Source organism: Asparagus officinalis, chromosome 9, assembly GCF_001876935.1.
Source record: "Asparagus officinalis chromosome 9, Aspof.V1, whole genome shotgun sequence".
Lineage (NCBI taxonomy): Eukaryota > Viridiplantae > Streptophyta > Magnoliopsida > Asparagales > Asparagaceae > Asparagus > Asparagus officinalis.
The window spans coordinates 58,904,927-58,920,241 of NC_033802.1; the positions used below are offsets into that span (position 1 = coordinate 58,904,927).

At 34.3% G+C, this 15,315-nt stretch overlaps 1 protein-coding gene across 1 annotated transcript; it reads right to left on the minus strand.

Annotated features, from left to right (window-relative positions):
• Positions 1,413–1,768, minus strand: LOC109824495. Its single transcript, XM_020391104.1, has one exon. It carries the CDS (start codon positions 1,690–1,692, stop codon positions 1,486–1,488), a length of 207 nt encoding a protein of 68 aa, XP_020246693.1. The 5' UTR covers positions 1,693–1,768; the 3' UTR covers positions 1,413–1,485.

Below are 15,315 nucleotides of genomic sequence, written 5' to 3' on the forward strand. Positions count from 1 at the left end.
TTCTATTGGCTTATGTCCAATAGGGGACTACAAACAGAAGAAAATTTACTTAAAAGGAATGGGAGGAGGACCTAGGCTGCCAATTCTACCTCAAAGAGATTGTAATAGATGAGATAGACATCTCTTTCTTCAATGTACTTTCACTCAGAAAATATGGATGCTTATTTTACCTTTCTTGCCTTCAGTTAAATGGCCAGTGAGCTTTGAAAATCTGCTTGCTTCATATGGTTGCATCTTTCATGGGCTTTAATATCAAACAGTTGCGGAGCGTACTTTTTCCTGCTCTGTGCTGGTGTCGATGGTGTGCCAGAAACAACCACATTTTTAATGACATATTCTTATGAAGCCTGAAAGGATTGCGTCTAACGCAACACATTTCGTGCTATATATTCTAGGCAGGCAATTCAAACACGAATAGAGCTACAGGGATACAAACGATTGCTTGGGAACAAGGTCTAGACTTGCTGCTACAAGGTCAAAGACAAAGACAAAGATGGCACGGGTGCTCACTCCTGAGGATTTTATAGGAAGTTTCTTTTGTTGGGTTAATAGTCTAACCACTCGTTTGGTACGCGGGAATGGACTCAAATGAGAATGGAATGGAAGAAGGAATGGAATAAAATGAAATTAATGTGGGAATGGAATAGTCATTCTCATTCTCACGTTTGGGTATAATTTATAAAATGAAGTGGGAGTGAACGTATTTTAAAATTGTATATTTTATTGATTTCCATTTAAGTGGGAATGCACATTCCCTATCATTTCATTGGGAATGCTCATTCCCACATAAAGTAAAAATTGATGAGAAGTGAGAATGAACATTCCAACTTCAAAAAAGAGGGTGTGTTTAGTAGGAAGAAATGAGAAGTGAGAATGATCATTTCATTCCACCCTTTTCCCGCGTACCAAACGAGGCCTAAGTTTCTCTTGGATATTCAGCTCTATGTACTCCGCTATGTTAATTTGTATGGGTTAAAACTTGACTTTAGAGAGTTCTATTCAAGCATCCATGAATAGTGCCATAGGTGACTACAAGGGTCCTCTCTTTATGCACAAAGTATGAACTGGTTGATCACTGCTCTACTTATCATCTTCTTTTGTTCTATCCTTAGCTTTCTATTTTAATGCAAGTGCTTGGCAAGGCACCTCGCCATGTTTAATCTTAAAATTAAAAAATAATAATAAAAAGAAGGTACATCAGTTTCATATATATACCGTTACAAAGAAAATTATCCAATTGTTTTTTTTTCCTTTTTGAAATTCCGAGTGACAAATTAATCAGGGAGAGCTAAATCATATATATATGATGAGGTGATCTTTCCTACACGTACGCCACTTTGATAATCTACCTAAGATTTCAAAATAGAAACTTTGATGACTGCTACAACTTCCTCAGAAGCTTTGGCCCGATCTTTGAAAGAGAACACACGCCACCAATTTTCTCTTTTATTCACACAAACAAAAATACGCAGACAAAGATTCACATCATACATAAAGATGAGCATGTAAGATAACAACACACAACAAAAGCAGCAACCCGAAGATAATAGAATGAACCAAAATAGAGATCCAGCTAGTCTTCATGTTCATGAAATCAACAGGGTTGTGCCTCCCTGGCAACTGGAAGATCACTCCGGGGCTCAAGAAGGCAAAGAGAGCCGTCGCAATTATAGGAGAAGCCCAATCCTTCATTTTTTTTTCTAAAAACTAGATTTTGCGATTAAAAAAAAAGAAAAAAACAAAAAACTTTGGGTACTTGAGGGCTTGATATAGAGATTTTCAGGTCGAAGATGATACATATGGACTTTATATTCAGAGTTGAGGATATTATATAAAAATGTTAACTTTAGTTGCGAAGCTAAAGTGGTTACTGGTTTTGTTGAGAATATTTTGATGTTACTAGCTTTAGCTTTAGTTTTTAGAATATATGCTACGGGAAAGTATGTCATATGTGAGGTCTCGAGCCACACGAACAAATCATGTCGGTTGAAAATTAGGCATCGAATCTCTTCTTCTTATTATTATTATTTTTTGAGAGGCGCTACAGTCACACCTTAAATCACACCCCTATCCACACTCCTCTCTCGTTACAGTGTACTGGGGTCCACATGAATTTTTTTTCAAATTCTCATGTGGGCCCCAGTGCACTATAGTGAGAGAGGAGTGCGGTTAAGTATGTGGTTTAAGGGTGTGCCTCTAGTATTTTCCTTATTTTTTTAAATTAGGCTAATTGCGGATGAACTTTGTACTATCGTCAATTGGAGCTCACCATGCTTATTGTTTTAAGGTCGCATATGACCCTCTAAGTGAAATTTTCTTGCCTCTTTTCGAGGGGTCCATGTCAAACAACATGATTTCATTCAAGGGGCCTATTTGCAACAGCAGAACTCTTTCAGGTGGTCTATCACAACAATAAGAGTACAGGGTAAGTTCTATTTTTGGCAATCCGCAAATAAAAACTTTAAATTTCTACTGTTTAAGTGGCGTCTGCATATTTAGATCAGACTGTAAAAGATAGGGAAGATATTATGAAGGCGGGAAAAGAGAAATTTTCATCATAAAAGAGAAATCTCAGTCTTACTACATATTGGGAAGCAAATTTTTAACAGAAAATTACTATTCAAATTTTGGGGAGCTTATGAAACCTTTAGTACTACCTAGAAGAAACCTTAGTTTAGGAATAATTATTTGATGTAGCCAAAAATCTGGATCAAAGATAACCATTAATGGCTTATCTAGAAGAAGTTCGGTAGAGTCAAGCATAGGAAGATGCATATAGGGGGTGTTTGACAATCTGAAAGTGAATTTAAAATATGTAAGTTACTTTTTTTTACAAATGAATTTTACATCCATGTCAGCACACAAGTGAAATACAGTGTTTGTTTGAAAAATTAAATTATTATCGAAAGTGTAATGTGAAGATGATGTGGCATAATAAGATTAATTAGAAAGTATAATTAAAATCATTTGTGAAAATTAGTTACATTTTTGTCACTTTCATGTGACTTCACCACTTTTTTAGGGGAAGTCAAAATTATATTAAATCATATGTGGTAACTTTCTTGCATCTCACTTTCATAACCACTTACATGAAAACAAACACCTTAATTGTTAAATGAAAGTAACTTTCTTACTTTTATCTTTCACTTGCATGCAAACAAACACCCCCTAAATCATATGTGGTAACTTTCTTGTATCTCACTTTCATAACCACTTACATGAAAATAAACACCTTAATTGTTAAATAAAAGTAACTTTCTTACTTCTATTTTTCACTTGCATGCAAATAAACACCCCCATAGTGCATTGGGGGCAGTTATACCCCCTAGAGATCCGAACATTACAATTTAAACCCTTGTAAAGTTACAACATTTCCCCCTAAATTTAAACAATTTGTAATCCAACCTGATATAGCCACTAACGAAATTAGTAGCCCATTACATTTACCTCATTTTAAATTAGTAGTCTAATCACTTCTCACATAATCAAGTCAGATAGGCTCAAACAATAAAAGTCCAAACACTAAAAACTCAAACAATTAGGCCAAATATAATGGAATGAAGCTAATAGAGTGTATCGAGTGCATTCCCATCAAGTACAATAAATTTATAATATTATATTTTTATTTTTTTATAAATAGATTCTTATCGTCCGCTCCTCTATAAAAGTTTTTTGGGGATCCGCTATTGGACACACAACAACTATCCAGAAGAATTAATCTCTCAATTTTAGGGCGATCTTCGTGCATTATAGCGGGTGATTTTTCCCCTGCTATCGTGCGCCACCGTCTAGATTCAAATGATGAAGAAGAAGAAAAATGACAGCAAGAGAATCATTAATACTGAGTTGAGAGATTCAATCTTTGTTTATCCTCCTTCATCCTGTGTTGTTGATGAAACAGTGGAGATCGATGAAACAGTGAAGGCGAGTTCCTCATTCTCGAAGGCGATGGAGAGCACATGACCGAAAGGAGGTAAGAGAAAAGTGCTAATGGAGGAGATCCTAGCTAGAACAGATTCTCTTTTAGATCCACTTCAACTTAGATCTGGTCAAATCCCCACTCGTCAGCTAAGTAAATCTCATAACTCTATTTCATGGGTTGATGATGTGGAAGTGGATATTGTATCTGATATGGCTGACAATGCTAAGATGATTGATGGGAATATTAAGGTTTCGATCTGATATGGCTGCTACTTTCTTTGCGGAGGAATGGAAGGAGGGAGAGGATTACTGGAAATACTCTTTGATAGGACATGTCATTGAGTTACATGTAAAATTCAGATCTATGGAAGCATATATAAACAAAGTGTGGAGTAAAATCTCTATTCCTAAAATTTCTTTAATCAAGCAAGGAGTATTCTTGTTTGATTTTCAATTAGAACAGCAGATGAGGGATGTTCTAGAGGCAAGCCCTTGGTTTTTTGGTTCTAGGCCACTGGTCCTTAAGCCATGGACCATTGATACAGAAATAGAGAAAATTCAGGATTGTTTCTATCCAATGTGGGTTCAATTCCCTAACATACGGCTTAATCTACGGAGTCCAATTGGTATAAGCAAAGTTTCAAGTCTTATTGGATGCCCTATAACGACTGATATGCTCACAGCTACAAGGAAAAGGCTAAGCTATGCTAGAGTACTATTAGAAGTGAAGTTACCTAAAGGAGCCTTTACCTAATTATCTTGTTATTCAAGGGCCTGATGGTAAGAGTTATAATCAGAAAGTCATATATGAACTCAAACCAAGATGTTGTCCTAATTACAATATTGTTGGGCATGAAACTGATCAATGTAGAAGACAAAATGTTAGAAAGATGTGGGTACTTGTTAATAAACAGATTGGAAAAGATGCACAGCCTCATGTAGATAATACACAGTTAGGGACTGGTGAAAGGGTAAATAATTCTGAGCAAGTTGCACATATATCTGGAAAAGATGCACAGCCTCATGTAGGAAATACAAGGCCAGGAAGCGGTTGAAAGGGTAATCAGTTCTGGAAAAGATGCACATATGTCTAGAAAAGATGCACAACAAAGGATTGTTGAAAACATGTACAATATGAATGATGAAAGAGATATCATTGCTGGACAATCTGGTACACAAACAATTGGAAAACATGCACAATATGAATCTACTATGCGAAGTATCAGACATGGAATTTCTGGACTTGCTAATGCTTTTCAGTTTTCATCTCCAATTATTAATGCATCTGGATTTACAAGTGTTAGCAGAGCTAAGGTTGCAAGGAGGGCAAATATAAATGTTACCGGTGCTTCAATTCAGCCATCTCATTTCTCTCCTTTGGATCCTCAGGTATATGATTTTGACCCCTGTTATATTGATAAGGGTGGAACTCAATAATGCATCTAGCTATTTGAAATATTAGGGGATTCAACAAATTCTCTAGACATATGATTGTCAAGCAATTCATACATGATTACAATCTTTCATTTATAGCTCTTTTAGAAACAAAACTCACTGGAGATAAGATGAATTACATTACAAAGAAAATAGCAAAGGATTGGAAGTGGATCTCAAATGTTCAGGAAGCAAATAATGGGAAATTTTGGTTACTCTGGAATAATGATATCCTCACAATTCAGAGTATTAAATCTTCTGAGCAATATTTGACATGTTCAGTTCAATCTAAAGATGGTAGACTTTCATGTCTGATATCCATAGTTTATGTATTCAACAAAACCCTAACGCCACTAGGAAGTGCTCTGATACCAATTGAAAGCACGCTAGATAGGGGGGAGGGAGGTGAATACGGTTTATGCTAATCTAATCCGATTTATACTAAATTAAAAACTTATAAATAAATATATCCTAGTAAGAATGATATGCAATAATTATATGCAAGGATAAGCAATATAAATAAGGGTGAAACAAGATAAACAAATACAAACGATATAGTGGATTAATTATACAAAAGAGAATGGCGATAGAGATAAACAAACTATAAGTGTACAAGCCAAACTCAAACACACAAGAAATGATCACGGAGTTCGGACCTTCCGTCCTACGTCTCCGCTCTCCACTTTCGGGGAAAAATCCACTACCACACCGGGTTTTCGACGCTCACCCGAAAACGTTTATACTATACAATATCGGTTTTCAATGCTCACATGTTAACGTTTACACTACACAAATCCCACCTCAAGTGTTGGCCTCTCATGTGTCTTCCTCAAGTGCTCGGAATTACTACCTCTCACTAGACTTTACTACCGACGCTACTCCTCTTGGGACCGACCATGTCTCTCACCTCTACACTCCTCTTGGTGTACTTATGTAATACAAAGTGACCTCATAAATGAAAGCTCAAATATAAATAATTTGTTCTTTACAATAGATGATAACTCAATGAAAGCTCACTCTCTAAGTCACAAACCCACAACCCCAAATTATACTATGTATGCAAAAATAATAAGCTCAATGTGGGTATGTGTAACAAAGAGATTAAATAAAACAAACTAAACTCAAATAAATCTAGCTTTAATAAAAATGATTAACAAAAAAATAAATATAAAGCTAGAAAGTGTTTAGGGAAACTTCTCTATAGATCAAGAGTGAGAGAGAGAATGGAATGAAGCTCAAACACCAAAGATTGTCTCCTCTTGCTCTTGTGAAAATCTCTTCACAAACAAACTTGAAACAAACACAAAAACAAACTTAAACCCTTGTTAAATTTTTGTAAACTTGTATAAATAATTTTTTAGATACAAAACAGAGCTGGGTATAAGAGGGTATATATAGGGAACCCCAAAGATCAAGAAAATCTAGGAAAAAGACTATAAAACCAAAACAGTATAAAGCTGGAAAAAACTAACCGTTACAGCATCAGTCGACTGATGGGTTTCATCAGTCGACTAATGAGCTGACCGATATAGGCATTTTCCAACTCATCAGTTGACTGACGACCTTATCAGTGGACTGATGATCTCATCAGTCGACTGGTCAGTCGACCAACATAAAAACAAAAACTATTGACTATTCCAAACATTTTCATCGGTCGACTGAAAACTTACATCAGTCGACTGATAACACATTATCAGCCTGATTTAAATAGTAAAACTAATTCAAAAACATGTTACAAAAACTAAACTTTAGAAAAATATAAAACTTTAGAAAATAATTGTAAACATGAAAATAAACATGTTACAAAAACTAGTTTTCAAAACGCACTTCCCATTTGTGAAATCTCATTATTTTGTAAAATCACATAAGTATGAGCATGTTAAAAACTTGATTTTGCCAAAATGACTTAAAAAAAACTTTGAAACACTTTAGAATGGATTTAGTAACTTATACAAGATATAAAAATAGTGTAAACAAGTCTTCAATCCATAAACATAATATTTTTCCAAATACAATAGAAAATAAAACATATGAATATGTATATGAATGTATATTTGTTTCATGTCTATATAATTAAACTAAACTAAAATAACCTATCCATATATAAACAAACAATTTTTGGAATTTACTTGTAAAAACTTTGTTTGTGGATAAAACCAAAAAGTGTATATATAACTATATATACACACATAGAAACCAACAAAATGTGTGTGTATATGATATTGAGCTTAAAGTATTAAACACACATAATATAAAGCTATACTAAATCTACCCAAGCTTGATGAAAGTCTTCAATGAGCACGACTTGGTAAACTGTACGGATGAAGCTTGAACTTGGATCTTGAACTTGAATTGTATTGCTTTGCTCCACTATTCTGCAACCTCCATTGGATTTGATCATGAATGTTTGATTCCATCCATTCTCCAACTTATTATTTGCCTAGAATAAATACAAAAATACAAACACTAGACAAACAATATTAGTTGTAAATTGTTTGTTAAAACATCATCAAAACAAAAAAGCTAACAAGGGTAAGAGAACTCTTTGGCAAGATCTTCTAAATTTGAAGCAGAATGTTGATTGTCCCTTGTTGGTAGGAGGAGATTTTAATGCAATAGTCAGCAATGAGGAGAAGTTAGGAGGTGCACTAGTTTCAGATACTGATACAGCAGACTTTCAGAACTTTATTACTTCAATAAAGCTGTTGCACATCAAGTCCACTGGGTGTTTTTTTACTTAGAGTAATAAACAAGAAGCTATTACAAGAGTATGTAGTAGATTAGAAAGAATCATGGCTAATGAGAAATGGATTCATCACTATACATCTGGTCAAGTGGATTTTCTGATGCCAATTTGTTCTGATCACTCTCCAGTTCTTCTAACAGTTGAAGATGAGAATTTTTAGGGTAAAAAACCTTTCAAAATTTTTAGAATGTGGACAAAACACCCTGACTTTATATCTGTTGTTAAATCTGTTTGGGATCAAGACATTCAAGGGTATAACATGTACAAGCTCTACACTAAGCTTAAAAAGCTCAAACCTACACTCAAGGATGTAAACAAGAGACATTTCATGAACATAAGTGAGTAGGTGCTTAGAGAAAAAGAAGAATTAACTAAGACTCAGAATCAACTGAGCACTGATCTTTTCAACTCGGATTTGATTTTAAAAGAGAAGGAATGTATAAATAAATACACCAGATTGTTAAATTGTGAAATATCCTTCTATAGGCAGAAAACAAACATCAATTTGGTTGTGCATGGAGACAAATGTTCTTAGTTTTTTCACTCTATCATGAAGGCTAAAAGACATCATAATAGAGTGTTATCCCTATACTCCGAGAATAGTACTAAAATTACTAACTTGTCAGAGATCATATATGAGTTTATTGAATTCTATAGGAAGCTTTTGGGCACTGCAGTTGTAATTTCAAATGGTCCTATTCTCACTAATAGCCAAAGAAGCACCTTGGGTCTCCCTGTCACAAAGGAAGAGATTAAGCAAGCTATTTACACAATGTCTGATGAAAAAGCTCCTGGACCAGGCGGATTTAGTGCATCATTCTTTAAAGTTGCATGGAGTATTATCAGTGATGACCTCTTTCAAGCTGTTGAGGAATTCTTTTACTCTAGAAAGCTCCTAGGTACTTTTAACACTACATCTATTACCTTGGTGCCTAAAGTCCTTAACCCTAGTTCACCTTCTAATTATATATAGACCAATATCTTGCTATAATTGTGTCTACAAAGTTATATCAAAGATTATGGCAACTAGAATTTAGAAAGTCATGGGGTATTTGATTAATGATGCTCAGAGTGTTTTTGTCAAATGGAGGTTAATATCAAACAATATTTTGTTAGCTCATGAACTCATCAAGCATTATGGTAGAAGACATATCTCACCAAGAGTTGTTCTTCATATTGACTTGAGAAAGACTTTTGACACTATAAGCTAGAAATTCGTTTGGTCCATGTTGATAGGATTGGGCTTCCCTAGTAACATGATAACGTGGATTATAAAATGTGTTACCACTCCTAAGTATTATTTGTCTCTTAATGGGTTCTTGCATGGGTATTTTGAGGGAGCAAGAGGATTAAGACAAAGAGATCCTCTATCCCCTTACCTTTTTGTGCTTGGTATGGAGTATTTGTCAAGGAAATTAAAAGCACTCAAAACTAATAGCTTGTACAAATTCCATCAAAAATGTGCTAGAATGGAGATAACTCATTTGATTTTTGCTGATGATTTGCTCCCGTTTAGTATAGCAAACATGGATTCAATAATTAGATTAAACAATTGTCTTCCAGAGTTCAGTCAAGTTTCAGGCCTGGAGGCTAATTCAAACAAATGTTCTATATACTTGAGTGGAGTTGAAGATAACTTAAAGTCTCAGATATGCACATATCTAAATTTTTCAGAGGGTTCATTGCCAGTGCTCTACTTGGGAATGCCGTTGATCTCTAAGAGGCTCTCTTACATGGATTGCTCTCCAGTGATTACCAAAATCTCAGAGCGGTTTCAATGTTGGCAAAGAAAGAGGAATTTGTCATATGCTGGGAGACTACAACTAATCAAATTGGTTATTCTGGGGGTTCAACTTATCTGGACGAGCAACTATATACCGCCAATCAAGGTGCTGGAAAAAATAGACAAATTATGCTCTGCTTTCTTATGGGGTCAGAAAGTTCATCTGATTTCCTAGACTGATATCTGCCAAGACAAAAAGCTAGGGGGTCTGGGATTATTCTCAGCAAAGAATTGGAACTATGCAGCTGCTATCAAGCTATTATGGATGATACATATTAAAAAGGATCTACTATGGATTAAATGGGTGCATGGTAATTATTTACAACATTCTGATATTTGTCAAGTTCAACCAAAGATAAATGCCTCATGGATGTGGAAACAGCTTCTCAATGTGAGGGATATGGCGTTGAGAAAATATGATAGTGCGGACAATCTACAAAGTACTATCAACGCCTGCTACACAAATGGTAAAATCCAGATTTCCTTTGTATACAAAGCTTTAACTCAATCAACAACCCTTGCGGCTTGGTCTGATACAATTTGGGGCGGTTTGCATTACCCAAAACACTCATTTATATTATGGTTAGCCATCCTCTCTAGGCTTCTGACCCAAGACAGATTGTGCCGAATGGGAATGTTGGACACAAACTAGTGTGTCCTATGTTCAAATTCAAATCGTCAATTGGAAACTTGCAAACACCTATTTTTTAAATGCCAATATTCTGCTTATGTTTAGAACAAAGTGATGGACTAGTTAGATTATGCTTGGAGGTCTTGCAGCTGGAGCCAAATAATCTCATGATATAGCTTCAATTTGAAAGGTCTTGGATTCATGAAAAAGTTAAAAAGAATGGCTTTATCAGTGGCAGTATACTAGATATGGCAGGAAATGAACTTGAGGATTTTTCAACAGAAAGCTCGTGAACTTGATCAATTATTCCGAGAAGTGAATATTTCTATCTTCTTAAAAGTTCTTAATGAAAAAATTCCTAATCATATGAGAGAGAAGATTGAGAAAACGTAATGCTCTTTTGTTTAGTTGATTACCAGGCATAGTTTCTGGTAGGTTTTGATGTACTTCACAATTACAAATTTGGAAAATGAATAAAATTTTATTTCATTGACAAAAAAAAACTATCTAGAATATATTTTTTGAATTATGGGGGAAAATTGTAATTTAGAAGGTTTAAAATGATAATTATGAAATTATCAAGTACAACTGCACCATAAGGCACAACATAGATCCGCCATGACAACATATAATGAGTTGTTTTTGTAAGAGGTGGAGGAATATATCAGGTGTATAAAGTAATTTGAATTTCATGTGATATGTGATGTAGGTTTTGCGTGATCATGATATCTGAGAAAGTTTTGGGATGCTTAACCCATCACTTCGGTTGTTCATCGTATATATTAACCTCAAGAGTATAATAAGATTACATAGGATCACAACAACTATACATCATGTAAGATTACATGATAATAAGCAAACTAACATATAATTCTCTACTTCATCTTGACGTCCCAATATGAGTAGGAGGAAGCAAGGTCAAATTGGAACGATGAAACAGAAAATATTGTGACAACAAACCCTTAGTGAATATATCAGCTACCTGATCTTGAGATGGAATATACTGCACAACGATAGCACCGGACAAAACCTTCTCGCAAACGTAGTGATAATCGACATCCACAAGCTTTGTAGGAGAGCGAAGAACATTATTAATAGCCAAGCATGTGGCACTCAAATTATCACAATACACTATAATAGGATGCTTCATTTAAAGACCCATATCACAAAGCAATTGTCTTACCCAATGTGTTTTAGCCACTGCAGGCGTTAAGGCTCTATACTCAGCTTCAACTTTGGATTTGAAAATTGTTGTTTGTTTCTTGGCACTCCAAGAGATAGGATTGCAGCCAAGATACACAACATATCCAGTCATTCAACAACGGATATCAAGACAACCACCCCAATCAGCATCAGAGTAAGCAATCAACAATTTGGCAGAAGATGGGCGCACAAGAATTTTAAATTTAGATGTCCTATGAATGTACCTGAATACTCAATTGATAAGCTGAATGTGGGTAGTTCGTGGAGCATGCAGAATTGGCTGACAATGCAACCTGCATGTGAGATGTCTGCTCTTGTCATAGTTAAGTAGTATAAGAAAGCAACCATGCTATGAAATTGTTCGAGATCATCAATAAGGTCACCATATTTCAAGGAAGGTAATTGCTTCGGTGGAAGAGGAGTCTTTATGGAATTGGCTTGGTGAAGTTGAAATGTTTATAAAATACTGTGTAATATTGATTCTGAGAGAGATGAAGACCACGAGTAGTGTGACGAGCCTCAATGCCAAGGAAAAGTGAAGATCCCCCCAAATCTTTTATAGCAAAAATAGAAGAAACATGTTGGATATATGAAAGATTGAATCAACTTTTGAGAGCTACCTGTCAAAATAATATCATCTACATAGAGCAATAAAGTCATCACAACTGTGGAGGAATTGAATATGAACATAGAATAATCAGCCCTAGAGCAAATAAAACCATATTGCAGCAAGAAAGAACTAAATAGATGAAACCAAACCCTCAGGAGGGCTTGCTTGAGCCCATAGATATAGCACATAGTAACTTGCACACATAATCAGCATATGTTGGATCAACAAGGCAAGGTGGTTGATGCATGTAAATTTTCACAGTCAAATACCCATGAAGAAAGATATTTTCAACATCTGGTTGTTAAATTAACCAAGATCGAGAAATGGCAACATATAGCATCAGTTTTATAGTAGTGAGCCTTACAACTGAAATAAAAAGTTTTAGTATAATCAATACCAACTTGCTGCTTAAAGTCTTGAGCCACCAATTGATCTTTATAGTGCTCTATATTACCATTTTCATTGTACTTGATTTTATAAATCCATTTACAACCTATCAAATTTTTAGTTGCATCATGTGGAACTAAAAATCAAGTTTTATTGTCACGTAAAGCATGAAACTCATCTTTTTTTTCTTTTTTCTCAAAAGCCTACCATGGGGTTGGAGGGGCCAGTAGCTAACATCAACATAGGTATGAAGCTTACGTTACAAATGGAGCTGTTTCTAAAACTCCAAATTTGCCTACAAATAGCAATACATGCAAGTCTACCAACCACGGAGAAGTGTGATCTACCTTTACACTTTCTGAACCACCACTTGGTACGAGTGTTATAATGGATTGCTGAGGAAAAACCATACTGAAGAAGGACATAGGGAGTGTGCAAGGTCACTTTGAACAAACAAGTGATTAAGAGAGTTTCAGAATTTGGATGCTGCTGGCAGCAAACACACTTTGATGCAAGAGAGAATCCACATTGCATAGCCAGGGCATCCAAAGGTAACATTATGTTATGGAACAATTTCTAGCGTATCGGTTTAGGAGATCGAATTTGGCATATTGGTGGACCAAACGTCCTGTAATATGGACTGAGTTGTTGTGCGCGGCCTGATCGGTTGCCATTCATGAAGAAATCCCTCAGTTTAGACCTATCATCACCCCAAATCCCCATTTTTCATTCATTTACTTCCTATCGAAGTCTAAAGCTTCTTTTACTATAGCTTCTTCCTTTTGACTGTAATCAGCTGATTTGAGCGTTCGACGAGCTCTGTTCATGACCCGGCACTAGCCCCACAGCGAGTTGTTCGTGTGCGCAAGATCCCTATGATTAAAGCTTACAAGAAGCAAACAGGGAATAATTTGAAAAATATTAAAGTAGACTACCCATCCTATCAGAACCACCACCGATAATAGCTGTCAATTCTGACATTTTGAGTGGAGCGTGAAACACACATTGTCCCCATGTTGCCCATCAAGACATGGACTTCTAAATCATATCATAGTCTTTATAAAAGAGTAAGTTGGAGAAAACCCTTTTCTAGACAATATTACCCTTAATTTTTTTTAGTATTACATTCTAATGTTATCCTAATTAATAATATATATTCAAATAACTTAAAAGTAAAATCTTTAACCAAAATTTGTATGAAAATAGATTAAATAGTGGTTGAGGAAAAAACTATATATTTTCTTTTTTTTTCTTTGATAGAGTAAGGAAACGTTTTAATCACAATTAAAAAATAGATGTTATCTTGCAGGATTTTATAAGATAATTTTCATCTGATTTCAAGAGTAAGACTCCTATCAACTTAAGTTGATGTCCACCAAACTTCTTAGCCACTCATTTATTAATATAAAAAACCTTTTTCATATCATGCAAGGATCCCTAAGCAAGATGAGTGGCTAAAAAGTTTGGTGGATAACTTTTTGTTATCAACTTAAGTTGACACAGTTTTGCTCCTGATTTCAATATCAATTAGACATATTATGAACTTTAAAAGTTACAAATAAGCACCAAAAATAGCTAATAGTATAAATAACACATAAAAAATTTGAAAGCTACAAACAACCCCCTTTAAATTCCTAAAAATTATAGAAAATCCCTTGGTAAATAGGTATGTTGCAAATAAACTCTTAGAAATAAAAAATTATATATAACCCCCTAATATTTTTGAATTTGCAAAAAATCCTTAAAAATCTAAAATTGCAAAAAGACTCTTCAATTTTAAAATTATGGATAGCCCCCAAAAAATTCATAAACTACGAACAACCTCTTAAAAATTTAAAAAGTATAAACAGTCCCCTTTAAATTTAAAAAAAATACAAAACAAGCCCCTAAAATTTTAAAAATTTAAAAAACACATAAAAATATGAAAATTATAAAAATTACCATATATAAAAAATAAAAGATGACAAATAGCACTCTTAAAATTTTTAAACATATGTTATTTATAGTTTTTGTCAATAATTATCACAGGTTAAGTGAAAAAATATAAAACTTGTTAGGGTTTCTGCCAAAATTTATTGGGTATATCTTGGTCATTTGAGTTCACATTAATTAATGCTATTAATTTTGAGGGTTTTTTTGAAAAACTTTATTGGGGATTTAGTGAGAATTTTAAAGATATTTGGGATTTAGTATCAAACACCTAATTGAGGATTTAGTGAAATTTACCCTTATTTTAAATTTAGTTTTTTTTATTGTCTACCCCTAAAATTGTAGATATTTTTAAATTTACCTTCAAATCATGATAATTATAAATTTACCTCAAAAATTATTTTATTCCCTAAGCTTCACCTATCACTTAGATTTAGTACAAAAAGAAGCAAATCTATCCTTGTAAGCATGAGCATAACACTTGTAATTTAGCTAGAAACTAATAACTTTTTTAAAGTGATAATATCTCTTTTCCCTAACCAATTTTGTGCGTAGTTTAAAAAACATAAAATAGCACCGTGAAAAATTTATAAACATCTATTGTTTGTGTATCCTATCAAAAACTATTACAGGTTAACTAAAATATATATAAAACTTATCATGCTTTTCGT

Excerpts from the sequence above, each read along its gene's own strand:
- LOC109824495 (XM_020391104.1), bottom strand. The coding sequence starts at position 1,692 with ATGAAGGATTGGGCTTCTCCTATAATTGCGACGGCTCTCTTTGCCTTC.